The sequence below is a fragment of the Solea senegalensis genome, linkage group LG6 (genome assembly GCF_019176455.1).
Source record: "Solea senegalensis isolate Sse05_10M linkage group LG6, IFAPA_SoseM_1, whole genome shotgun sequence".
NCBI lineage: Eukaryota > Metazoa > Chordata > Actinopteri > Pleuronectiformes > Soleidae > Solea > Solea senegalensis.
The window spans coordinates 13047984-13061915 of record NC_058026.1 but is presented as its reverse complement, the minus strand read 5'-3'; the positions used below and the strand labels follow the sequence as shown (position 1 = coordinate 13061915).

The 13932-nt window shown below is 40.6% G+C and overlaps 1 protein-coding gene across 6 annotated transcripts in view; it reads right to left on the bottom strand.

The window, feature by feature from the left end:
* Positions 1–13261, bottom strand: part of si:dkey-92j12.5 (multiple PDZ domain protein) — a 35983-nt gene extending 22722 nt beyond the window's left edge. For 5 of the 6 annotated variants that reach the window (XM_044028958.1, XM_044028959.1, XM_044028963.1 and 2 more), the window contains exons 1-16: positions 12957–13260; positions 11235–11330; positions 9113–9279; positions 7835–8062; positions 7555–7623; positions 7277–7399; positions 6645–6728; positions 5934–6041; positions 5711–5813; positions 5411–5502; positions 4890–5103; positions 4558–4632; positions 2169–2248; positions 1086–1232; positions 407–592; positions 124–285 (exon numbers count right to left, since the gene is read on the bottom strand). In XM_044028958.1, coding sequence (XP_043884893.1) covers positions 124–285; positions 407–592; positions 1086–1232; positions 2169–2248; positions 4558–4632; positions 4890–5103; positions 5411–5502; positions 5711–5813; positions 5934–6041; positions 6645–6728; positions 7277–7399; positions 7555–7623; positions 7835–8062; positions 9113–9279; positions 11235–11238 — 1842 coding nt within the window. In that variant the 5' untranslated portion in view covers positions 11239–11330; positions 12957–13260. Of the gene's footprint in view, positions 1–123; positions 286–406; positions 593–1085; positions 1233–2168; positions 2249–4557; positions 4633–4889; positions 5104–5410; positions 5503–5710; positions 5814–5933; positions 6042–6644; positions 6729–7276; positions 7400–7554; positions 7624–7834; positions 8063–9112; positions 9280–11234; positions 11331–12956 lie in introns of all 6 variants that reach the window. The other variant, XM_044028962.1, reaches the window with a different exon arrangement.
* Positions 13262–13932: the final 671 nt, after the last annotated feature.

The window sequence follows — 13932 nt, the reverse complement described above, 5'->3', positions numbered from 1 at the left end:
ACCAGCAGAATATTAAAGTCTGCCTCTCTATTTTCTTAGTGTTCAACTCGACACCGATATTCTTAGACTCCGGCCTATTCCAGTCTGTTCTATTTGTAGAAAGCTCAGGGGCATGTCTCTGACCTGGTAGTCCAGGATACTGAAGCCCAGTCCTGACTCGCCTTTCTCCAGCTCGACCACCTGAGCTTCTCTCTCCCACATGGCCAGAGGAGGCGACACGGGTGTCACACCACGCTTAGTCATGTCCTCAGCTGTGGGACACGGAATGACACAGCCCTGGTCCAACTGGGACGGAGAAGGAAGATGAGAAGACAAGCACGGCAACAGCATCTCTGTGTCCTTAATTATGTTGAACTTCTGTTCAAATGGACTGAAACACAAAAACGTAATCCCCCGTTGGGTTCACCTTGTCATTAAACTCAGCCAGCAGCTCTTTCAGGGTGAGATGGACATCGTCATCATCTTCGTCATCATTGTCAGGAACTGAAGGGGCTACAATTCGTGAGCACACCAGGCAAACATCCATTGGCAGCTCCTTCAGAATCCTGATGACTTCCTTATGTGTCTGTCCAATGAGAGGGATCCCATTCACCTGCCAGGAAAATACACTATTTACCAATATATTCTGCACATAATATATATCTAGACCTCGTTCCTATGTAATGAACCTTGACTTGATACTACACAAATATAAACATATTAAGTGAGGGACACAACGTTTGCAGGGCTTTCTATAAGGCGAGCTACTGCACAAGCCAAGCATTCATCAGACTTTGAATCACGATGACTGATCTGTGTGAACTTGCAGAGTTGAAGGGAAGAATAGTATGATTTTCTCTGCTTTCTCTGCATTAAGGGAATGAATATCCCCACATATGCTGTTCCACAAAGACTTTAAAGAACAGACTGCTATTCCTATCTGCATGAATGAAAGCCGAAAACATGAGAGAAACTATGGTACTATCAATTAAAGATGTTTTTTTTTTTATTTGGTCTTCCATTAAATATCCCACACATGTCAAAGCAATCAACCCCTCACAAATCATTACTAAACAATTAAAGGATCAGGAGTTGCACTGGGTTACCTCTAATATCTGGTCTCCAGTGAAGATCTTATTGCTTTGGCCAATGGGCCCCTCAGGTAAGACGGAGCACAGGTAATGATGTCCTGCTCGAGCCTCCAGACTGACGCCCAGACCACTTGACTCACTGAAACGCTCCAGCTGACACACCTGAGAGAACAATTATGAGTATGTGGGTTTCTAGTCTTGAAAAACATAATGAATGCAATGAATTAACAAGGTTTACACATAATTATGATACCAGTGTTGGGAGTAACGCGTTACAAAAGTTCGTCAGAGCACTTTGCGTGCGACACCAAAATATCTGTCTACCTCGCGAAACAGCGCAGGTAATTTAACGCAACATCTAGCGCGGTGCCACGCTAACATTAAGCTAGCAACCAAAAGAAAGCAAACCGACGTTGAAAAACTAAGCAGCAAAAACTAACATTCTCCCGTCCTGCGACGTTTGAACCACAAGAAGTGAGGAGACCCATGGCAGAGTATGTTGTCGAAGTTAAGCTGCCAGTTTCAACAGCGGATTCTCCATCTTTTAGAAAAAGTGCGAGCAAGATCCCCATCCAGGCTAGCAACGACAAGGTAAGCAATCATTGATAGCTTACCTTGATAGCCTATCATTGCCTCAACAGGTTAGAGCTACTGGGCTATTGACTATAATATAAATAGCCGCCAGAACAGCGACATAACGTCCATCTGTATTACGTCAGTATCCAGATAAAGCATACAAAAACAATATACAATACAATATACAGTGTCAATATGAATACGCCGAAAGTTAGCGTGACTTACTGCGGCCATTATATTGTACTGTTGTTAGCCTTAAGCCTAGCTCAGTCATTATGCCATACCACATCACCTCCTCCTGAATTTGTAATGAGCTGCATTGAACGCAATAAGATCCAGTGATTCAGTTATTTTGGTGAAAGTAATGGAAAAGTAGTGTAATACCTTAGCCTACAATTCAAAGACAGTAATATTATAATGTAACAAATGACTTTGAAATGACAGTAAAAAGTAATAAATACTGCCCAACACTGTATGTAACATACTAAAATTCCATGCTAAATTCTCATCTCGTCAACCTACAATAACTTCATATCGTGGCCCAACTGCATGCTGCCACCTCTTCCTTAGGTCGTCCTCTTCGTCTGCTGTCAGTTTCACGTCTATAGAATGATGCATATAAACAAAGACAATCACCCTCTTATCACACAGAAAAATATGCAAAATTAAAAGTAATGACAGGAAACAGGGAAAAAATATTATTATCTGTATCATTTAAAAGCTAGATCCAGCCTTTGTAGATCCACTTTGAGTTGTAATGCACATCTGTTAATGGTAAATTTAGGCATAATATTGTTGAAACTGCACTTTTTTCTCAAGAAATTTCATGTTTTGTAAAATAAACAAACTTCATTAAATGTAAAACAAAGGTGTTCATTAGTTATTATGCTATTATTTTGCTAGTCTGGTCCACTTGAGATTGTGCTGTATGTGGCCCCTGAACTAATATTAGTTTGACACCCTTGGCATAGAAATCCTGCAGGAATTGTAATTGGCGGAAAATGTAGCGGGAACACCTGTGTGTTTCCTTACAGTTAACAAGCAAACTTTTTGAGTCTAAAATATGGACACAAGAAGGTTTTTCATGTCATTAACAACTTCTGGAAGGACAGAAACATCTGCTACTTGCAATGGAGCCACTGCTAGTATCAGCACCAGCCGTGATCTTGCTCTAAATGACCCTGCTTCTGCCTACACGTGGTCTGTTTATTTCATGGTAGTGTAGGACAGAACAGGTCTGTTGAATTATTCTGTGTGTGACTGTGGCACTGATGAACCCAAGCAGGTGATTTTGGACAAAAAAAAGCTCTTCTTGAGCTGCACTTGGAGAGCTCGGTACACATTTTGGTGAGAGCAACATACCTGAAGGCTGACAAGGAGAACTTCATGGATAAAGTCCAAATGATGTTTCTAGTGGAGCTAACAAGGACTAAACTAGTGAATATGTGTACCTTGGGTCGTCAGAGCAAGTGAACTTCCTCCGGATGATGGAAAATAGACATTGCACAACATATTGATGCATTTAGCAGTATGTGCATTGTGCTCGCTGTAATGAAAAATGCTGTGACACTGGGCTCACCAATAGCCGCGAGTATTGACCCATGCATAAATACTTCAGTCAGTTTTAATTACATGAGTACACGTTTCATTACTTTACTTACGGGTCACCTGCCATTGTTTAAATGACGCACACTGATGCGCGGTTGACTGTGTGGTTGATCTCACACTCGAATCTGTAAGTGTCATTTTATCAAAGGAAGTTGATCAAAGCAGTTACATCTCTTGTTTAGATGTTACTTTTTTTGCAGTGTCAGATATTTTTAAAAAAAACGACTAATTTGTTCCTAGTGGCAGAAAATGTCACCTTCCCAAAAAACTGTTGTTTCCACTTTAAATCTTTTAAAACTACTTCGGCCTGAGATATACATATCAAATATTAATCTTTTTGAAATTTTAACGCTTTAAATGTTTTTTTTCCCATTTTGACTGTGTAGTTGATTTCACAATCAACACTGCTCTGCTCTGTAAGAGTCATTTTACTAAAGGAAGTTGATTAAAGCAGTTACAGCTCTCTTTTTGCCATAATTTTTGAGTGCATGCTTTTTATCGCTAGATTGCGCCTCTATTATCCATTATTATATTCTTTTATAGTATTGGCCAAGAGAAATACACCTTCCTTGGCTGAATAAAGAAATGCTATATTAACTTTGACAGATCATTGCACTTTCACAGGCTGGCACAGTCTGAACAGCCGTAGAATTAGTTTAACAGAATGACTTAGAAATTGTCAAATTTTGTTAGTTTACGTAATGAAGACTTTTATGTTACTCAGAAGACAAGTTACAGATAATAAACTTGGCATTTCATAATAAGTGGAAGATGTTGGAAGTTCATGCAACGCAGCATATTTGGTGCAAATTAAGATTAGGCGTATATGTAATTCATAATGTATCCTTGTTGCAGTTAGTGTTGTCTGTAATGACCTGGGTTGGGATTCAAGTACAAATATCACTACAAATATTACAAATATTAATCCCACATACCATATGCACACAGACATTCACGTTCACAGCTACCATCTAAGAATTTTCTAATGTTTTCTTGTTCATGTGTTAAAAGCCTCCCAGCAATCAGGGCTTATTCGACTGTGCTCTCTAATCAACCCCAGAAATCGTTGTCTAAATAAAGCCATATATGCAGGCAGAGTGAGAGACAAATCATCTGGAATGAGTTAAATGAGTTAGATAAACACATGACTGCACGGCACTATAAATAGACTCCCATCAACGAGCATGCCTTGCTGCCACATTACTGTTCCCCGAGCCTAATTAGCATATCAGACTGAGTCCCATGATCCATTTCCAGGCTGCAGTGCAGTGTGGCAAGAGGCCGTATGGGAAGGGCAGCTTACTGTTTCTGAAATGGTATTGGGGTCGTCTGTTGGTGTACGCTGCCTGCCAGGAGATCTCACGCAGAGAACAGATTCCTGAAAAACAAGGAAACACATTTTGGCACGAAACGCAGGGATTCAAGCAGACTTGAGTTGAAACATTTTAAAGTGTGTACAGTTTCCAAGCAACATAAGGGGTAGCAAAGATCACCCGCAACCCAAAGAGGCACTGGAGTATGTTTAGTCCCTTTTTTTGAGCAAATATTGCAGATCATTATTTACACATTGATACGCAAGTTGATATTACTGAAGACTATCAAGTCAACATTTGCCCTTTTTCTTAAAAAAAGCACCTGTCTCTTTAATCTTGTTGAGGCCCACTCTGTAGGGATTTCCCTCATGGAAGCTGTGGGAGTGTCGTAGGGGCTGCAGGGGAGGAACTGGGGGCAGGATGTGACTCAGATGCACTGCTTTCCTCAGCAACCTCAGTCTGACCAGCGGACCCGTCCTTCTCAGCACCTCCATTGCCCTCTGCTCACTGCAGCCCTGCAGGCTCACCCCATCCACCTGAGGAGAAAAAAGGTAGAAGAGAAAGGAATAATGATAATGGTGAATGTATGATGCAGACAGAAGCAGTTTTTGTGGATGGGGCGAATCAATAACTAGAAATTGAAGAAAATCCATTTTTTATCAGCTAAAAAGACCTTAATTGGGTTGTATGGAACTAAAAGTTGCAAACAGTGTAGATTTTGAGATGCTGAAATTGTTAAGATTCAGCAGAGAATATATTTGAGACAATAAAGATATTTGTCTTCAGAGAGCAAAAAACAAAACAAAAAATCCATCTGTTGTGTTTTTATTTAGTGGAACTCACAGAGAGTATTATATCTCCAACATGGATGCGTCCATCTTGATCAACAGTGCTGCCTTTCACGATGCTCTTCACTACCACACCGGCACTGTAGACTGAGGAGAACACGATGAATTCAAGGGAACAAGGAAACGTAAGTATCGATTGTGCAATTTAGCTCTAAACTCACACATCATTAATAATTTAATGAACTGAGGGTTTTCTTCACACTTCTGTCATGACTCCAATTCATTTCCAACAACTGAGCTTAATGATAAATGACTCATATTTACAGAGCAAAACAAGATGGTTAGATATTATTACCTGAGTTCAAGTCACCTATGTAGCTGGAGATGGTCAATCCCAGGCCGCAGGTGTTTTTAGTGAACTGCACACTGAACTCATAGTCTTCATTCCAGTCACTGAGCTAGAAAGTAGCACAAAAATACAAATTGTATGCTTCCTTTTGAGTTTTAAGAATAATTTTCCTCTTGAAGCCGTTTGAATACAGTGTTATTTATGTTGCTGTTATTCTTTAAACACACACCTTGCCATCCAAGCTGTCATGGCTCAGGGTAGGAGAGGAGAGCTGGTTGTCCTTCGTAATATCTCTGGCAATGAGCAGCTTCACTTTGGTACCAGCGTTCCGCAGCACCTGAGCCAGGTGGTCATTTGTGCAAAATAGAACAAGTCCGTGTGAAAAACAACAAACAAAAAACACAAATTGATAAAGCTGTTAAGAGACAGCTGCTCTGGGAACACAGATAGACATAAATTAGACCCGTTCAGAACTGTCTCAAATTGTTTCATAGAAAAACTCAGGAAAATGGCAGAGCTCATTAACAGACGTGAGGTAATAAACCACACTTCTGGTATTTTTTAGAGAATTCTTACAATGTGCTGTTTTTTTTCTTTATTGTGTCGTGCCAAGTTCCTCTGAGCTCATTGCTGCCTCCTGAGGCCTGAGGAAGGGAAACTGAAAATCTAGTAAAAGTCTGGAGTTTAAGTGGTTTCAAACCTCAGAGATGGAGCTAAACAGGCTGCCGTGGCAAATGTATATCTGGCTTTTATTTCTCTGTTGACCGGGCAGGACAGTCGCCTGAGCTTTTCTATGGATCCATCTGGGACCGCTGAGAAAGCCCTGAATAGCACTGCCATTAGACACATGCACAGTGACTGTGCCAGAAGCAATTTAAACAAAAACAAAATTATATAATTACAGAATGAGACTGACCATAAACGCACTGTAAAGCCTCACCTGTGCCACCTGCTCACTGTTCATGCCTGCCAGATCTGTATCTCCGATGCGCAGGATCTGATCTCCACTACACAGGCGTTTATCCTGAGGAGCCGTGTTACAACAAAGGCATTCAGAAAAACTGCTCTCTGTTCAAATATGTACATATTTTATGCAGATTCTACTCAACTCATTTCACTTCAATACAGGATTTCAGTCTGTTTTTTCCCCCTTTTTATGTATTAATTCTTTAAAGGTCCAGTGTGAGCATTTTGGGTTTTGAAGCAAAAGTGTACTATGCAAATGAAGACAAAGGCTCCCCCCACACAAACTTGATGCTTAGTATTAAAATTGGTTATTCTTTTGCACACACACCAACACACAACCGCTGCTTTTAACCGATCCTTTTTTACACACCAGAAGTAAAGACACACAACTTGGGATTTGAAGTGGCGACCCTCCTGAGACAAGCCCAATTCCTTCCCTCTTAGCCACAGCCACAATTTCTTGTTATTGAGTCTTGATGAGTGAGTTAAAAAGAGGACTGCTATTGGAAAACTAGGCAGGCTGTTTCCTCATCGACTGACTGTATGAAAACTATAATTTAAGATTTGGCTCTATGTGATTGGCTTATAAATTGACGGTGGATTTACTCGGCCAGCAGCCCCTCCAGGAAGGATGGTCTTGACCATCACGCCTGTACTCCGCCCTCCCACGATGCCAAAGCCAAGCCCCTTCCCGTCATTGATCAGCTCAATCATTTCCACGTGCCGTCTCTAATGAGTCACAGATTAGAAGAAAAGACAGGGAGAGAAAAGGGAGGTGGAGGTGGGGATTAATATTTATTCTGCTGTTGCTGAACTAGTGAAAACACAGCACACATTTGTTTGCCTGCATAAACACACATTTGAGTCTTAAAAGATTCATGCACCTCATGAGCAATGGCAGAGAGGTTTCTCCCCATCGACATGGTGCGGGAGATTCGAGGTGGAGTGCAGTACTAAAAAAAAAAAAGAAATGTCACATATAAAATAAAAGCAAACCACAAATGACACTGAGTTAATGTGAAATCTAAAGCCTTACATGAGAACAGTGGGTAATATTCTCCAGCGCGAGACAATGCATTTTAAAAGGTGACATTTTACAGAGGGAGATGGACATTTTACAACAAAATTGCTCGGTTCTTGAAGTGAGCGCTTTATTTTACTTACCTGTGACTCAGTGTGAGTGTAGTTGTTCAGATTAACGTCTGAGAAGGACAGATCCTGAGAGGCCAGGGAGCAGACACTGCTGTCCCTGTAGAAAGATCTGGCCGTGCTGGGCGTTCGATTCTCCATGGCCCATGTGTAGGAGTCGCTGTGGCTCAGCATCTTCAAGCCCACTGATATGCCCGGGCATTGTCCACAGTTCATGGACAAAGATTTAGAAATAACTTTCCCCTGTTAGGGTAAGGGAGGAATAGACACGTTACAATAAGGTTTAAAAATGTGAGAGGATAGGATTAAGTTGAAGATATGGACTGGGATTAAAGACACAAGGAAAGCAAGAAAAAAAAAAAAAGACCGCTGGGAAATGGATGAGGAAGACAAAGACGGAAGATGAGGAGGGTTGATAGAAAGGTGGCTGAATTAATTTAAGAGAGGAGATACAGAGACAGCGAGAAATAGGATGAGGTTAACCCTGTAACACCTAAGCCTCAGAATGTCCGTCTGGACTGTTTGACCATAAAAGGACCAGAAAATGTCCTGTGAGTACGGTGCTTTTGCCCATTTTTTGTGCAAAAACAAGACGCTGCTTCGCCGGCTTCCTGCCTCACCACGAGTGACATTACCCTAATAAGCACACGTTGGCTTTGATAGCAAACTGTCGTGTAATTACGGTTGCGCAAACGTGTGTCGTTTGTGATACGCTCAGTGTTAAAGGGTGAAGAGAGTGATGGATGGTAGGATAAAAACGAGAGGATTGTTAGTCAATTAATAAATATGTCGTCAAAAAAGGAATTTCAGTCGGATTCCATCAAAAATATTAGGCAACCCTTACACCACATTAATGCACGCTTGCCTTGGCAATAGCTGTATAAATAATTAAAAACCGCCATATGTCAGCACCAGTCCTGATAAAAACACAGAAAATCTCTGACACATGTGCACACACACATACACTGTATGTAAGCTGTGCCTCATGTGACTAAATAATTATGGAAATATAGGACACACATCCACCCCGCACTCCCACAAACTTCAGCTCAACACTTATGACAATGTGGAACTTCTTCAAACTCCTCAACATGATACTATTTCTTCCTCTTCTTCCACCCTCGTCTCGCTTCCTCTTTTCCTCAGCGCTTTAAGTGATGAGCTTAGGTAAGATGATTACTCATCCAGTTTGGCTCCTCTGCATTCAGTATATTTGGGAAGATTCCGGCTCCTTACCCACAATTCCATATACACCAAACACCTACGCACTCCTGCCTCATGCTCACGCTGTACCTTGGCAAGGGGCTTCCGCTGAGCTTGCTGTAAGCTGAGTATGTGATGGAACAGAGGGCTCTGCAGGACAGTCTTGAGAAGGGAGAGCTTCTCCTGTGTCGGTGCCTCTCCTCGCTCCTTCAGTTTAGCTTGTAGTCGCTCCACAGCGTCCAGAGCACACTGGGTATCTGCAGAGAAATCGTTTGTGCCACACAGTAACAAAATGACTCAGCTTTTATCTTCTGTGTTTAATTTCCACACTGAGTGGCCACAACACAAAATCAAACCTTCCAGAAAACAGGTAAATGAATGTCAACACTTAAAGGATACGGATGGGGGGGAAAACAAACTATCATCAACACTTGCAAAAAAACACATCTGTGTTGCTGTGATTGCAGATTCACTTATACGAATACTGGGGCTGATCTCAGTCATAATGACATTTCAATCATTGCAGTCGAGGTTATCTTGTCGACTGTTTATCTTGTGGCTTCTTTTCTCAAACTCCTGCTGTCTGTGTGCTTTTTTCCAAGCTGTGTTTTAGGTGTTTCTCTCTCCTCTCTCTATGTGGAATTAGACTTGTGTCAATATTTTCAACACTTTTCACAAAGCAATCAACACTGTATGAATGCGGCAAACAAAAATGGACCACAAATAAAATATCGATTTAATCATTCAAAATGATTCTATTTTATTTCTTTGTTTTGGAGTGGCAGCTCAATGGACTGAAAGTAGTCATGGGCTTGGAGCTGCTGTCCATCTGGATGTTTGACATCGTTCAAGTGAGGGAGCGCAAACATAATTCCGATAATTGCAAACAAAAAGTGTATTTTCAAACAAAGAAAATAGAATGATTTTGAATGATTACATCGATTTGTGTATTTTGATTTTGTGGTTCATTTTTGTTTGCTTAATTCATAAAGTGTTGCAAATATTGACACACATCTAATTCCATCTCTCTCTCTCTTGGGTTATCAGGTGGAAAAGAGGCCATGCAGTTTCAGACTCCTCCCATCTTAGACCCAGAGGCCCCTCCCATCTTTGATTGACTATTGTGATTATTTACTATTCAATACACAGTTAAAATAAGATAAGAAGTAGTCATACAGCAAGAAAAAGAAATCAGAGACATTGTAAAGACAGTAGGACTGGCACAGACAGGGTTATATTACATTTAAAAAAGTCTCTTTACTGCAGGTTTTGTGGATTCAAAAGCTTGGCGGTCACTTTCTTTGTCGTCTCTCCTCTTCCCGACCACCGCAGTGGTCAGTGCTTTCCCTCTGTTTGGCAGTGTTTCATGTTGCTAAATTCTTTAGACGAGACCACAATCTGGCAAATTCTGCACCGTTGAGTTTCCATTTCTCCAGGATAGACCTGTAACCGCGAACCACCCACAGCCTGGTGTTTACGCCATCTTAATTAATATTAATACCAGTTGATTTTACTGTTATTGCCACCATCTGCCTCTCTTCTTTTAGCTTCTGTTACAATCCACACAGTTTTCTACATTTTACATTTCTCTGATTTATGTTTCCACTCTTTGGAAAATGGGATGTTTTTGTTTGTGATCTGCTGAACTTCACCTTCGTCTGTCCGTCCTGGGAGAGGGATCCCTCCTCTGAGGGTTCTCCCATTTTTGTACAAGGCTTTTTTGTGGCGTTTTTCCCCTCACTCTATGTGAGCGTCTAGGGACAGGAGGGGGGCACATGCTGTATAGACTGTAAAAGCCATCAAGCCATCAAGGCAAAATTTATGTTGGCTTTGGCCAAAACCTAAATAAAAATAATGAATTTGCCATGTAGGACAGTGCGTTAATCTTACAATAAAAGACATTAAAGTGCGGTGTCAGGTCTAATTGCCCTTGTTTACTTAGCTGAGCAGCAGCTAACAGGCACAAGCCACAACTGCAGTAATTGTATGTGGCAGAAGGTTAAGACCCTGTAAACTCCTCACTACAATGTTTTGACTACTGACCAGACTGTGAGTCCTGTGCCACCTGCATTTGTGAGGATTGCATCCTGTCTGGCTTGGCTGACACTTACATTGTAAGCCTCTGATGATGGCTGCTCTGCACTGTGGAGTTTAACTGGGGTCACTGGAACATGGTTTGGCTTTAAACGGTGCTGCCATGGAACGCACTTACCCATGATTTCCAATGTGGCCGGACAGATTGTTCAGACCAACGGCTGTTTTGTGACGATCTGCTTTAGTTTGGCGTCATTCCTCTTCTTCTGTGCGTCTGCAACGTGAAGAGGAGCAAAACAAAAAAGGATGTTCGTGATTTAGACCCTGAACACTGATTTACCACATTATCTGATCAAGTAGAAAGTCTTCTATAGACGTCATATTTTATTCAAATGAATCCACTAGATTTCACAAACACACTGATCGGAGGAACACAGTTATCATTCACTCAATGATTGGACCAGATTGGTCATGTGACACATGCAGGTTGAAATGGTGTGATTCACTGTGAGCACTGCAGTAAAACAAGTTGACAACAAGTTGTTATTACTTATAACAAGACTAAAGGAGTAATCCTGAAAAGTGACTAACCTTAATACACACCTGTAGATTATAGTCTTAATCTACAGAAACAGACCATTGTCATGTGCCTTTTTAATCTACTGATGGTCTTTAACACGTCTGACCTGTCTAAGAGTGAAGTTGCATGTTGCAGCTGAATATTCGCAAAAAGCAATCAAGTCTGAAAACAGTGCCTCCTGTTGGTGACAGGAAATACAACATTTACAGTTTCTTTACCATTTCAGGGAATAACTTTTAGAGAGATAATCGGATGCAGCTCAAAAATTAATGAACTCACTCAAAACACATGGTAGATAATGCATTTTGAATATGATGATATATAGTGAAATGGTGTTGTCAAGTCAGATTTTTGCTAAGAAATTAACAAACTGTTGTAACTTTGCGAATCCTAGTCCGTTCTGAACCAAACTTGCTAGGATTGATGATAGTCCAGCCCTAAAAATGCCTTTATGGAAATATTCAATTCAGAAAACAGAGCCCCCTGGTGGAGGCAGGCAATATGACATCTACATCTACAGCGTTTCCTTACGATTTTGTCATTTTCAAACTCAAAATTGGTGGAAACACTAAAAACACATGGTAGGTGACCCATCTCCTGCAGTAAATGTAAAAGGCGAAACAAACAACAACTCATAGAATCAGGTGATTGGACACTTTTATCTTAAATTTCAGTTCACCTACATTTTACACACTGGTCCTTTAAAGTAAAATGTACAGCATGCAAATGAGCTTTCCCCATGACAACCTGCCCGCTAATGATGCACTTTATACAGAAAAAACAAGAATTTTATTCCCTCTCGCGTGCAAATACACACATATTTTTATTTTAACTCCACTTCAGCTGCTTGTATCATTTTACCTCGACATCTTCAACTATATAGGGCCTTTGCCATGTTTGTTTGTACAGTAAGCACCATCCTTGCCACCTAATGCTCTTTAGCAGGATTTAAATCTTCTCCAGAAGGCTTTCCTGTATCAGCCTGTGATGGTAATTAACAGCGACACATGGACGTCTCGATCATTCGGACTAGAGGGGAGGCCTGTGTTCCTTCAAAATATGATACCACTGACATGATTTGATTTGTACAACGACGGGGCTGGAAATGACAGCGTCTCATGTGAAATCTAATTAAGGGCCATGCATCACAGTTTACTTGTATCTGCTCTTCACTGCAGTCTAATGCAATCGTTAGTCTTACACCTGTTGATAGTAAACTACTTTGGAATGAAATAAAAGAAACTGATTTACAGAGACGACACAGGTGGTAACATTAGATCTATAGCTGTGACGGACAGACGGACATCATCATCATCTCACCTCCGATGCATCGCCGGTGGACTATCAACAGGTTCCCACTTGATTCCACGCACACACACACACACACAGCGCGTCAACCTCCTCCTCCTTCACCGCCAGGACAAGTTCACCTGTACCGAATACCAACAATTACACTTTCCTGAATTAACAAGTCATCACAGCTCATTTGTGGGGACGACACGACATCAAGAAGCGCTTAATTTCCCCAGCGTTGTGCCAGCGTCTGGCGCGCGCTCCGACCAGTGCGCATGTCACCCTCTGATCTTCAGGCTCAGACACACCGAGCTCATCATCATCATCATCTTCATCCCCCGTGATAAATAACGAACCAGCCAGAATACTTTTGTTATATTTATACGGGGGCTTTGTACATTTCACAATAAATAACATAATTATAATAATAATATAATAAGCTTTAAATTATAATAAGTGATAATTCACTACATGGTGTTGTTATTGTGAAATTACTATACTCACAGCTTACACGCTATACGCACTATACTGCTAAATCACAGAAATATACTGTAAGACATAATTTGGGGTTTCAGTGAAATACAGCATTATAAATACAGGGACATGCAGTATTATGTATAAACAGTAACAGTAAACAGTTAATAATACAATCAAACAGTAATCTGCAGTGAAAATAGTTTCTTGTACACAACTATTGTAAAAATTACAGATGTACAGTATACAACTATATACTGTGAATGTACAATCAAATATGTTAAAGTGTGTCATAAGTAATATACATATAATTTAAGTAATTTTAAGTAATTTACATATAAATATTTATTTATATTTACATTTATATATTAAAATGCCAACATTGAAGACACAACCCTCCACAGTTTCCCTGACATTGATGATGCATATATAATAGTTATTATAATAATACATTTTATTTAAAAGTCACTCAAGGTCACTGTACAAAAATACACGATTAAAACTCAATGAAGAGTAAAACACAGCAGTC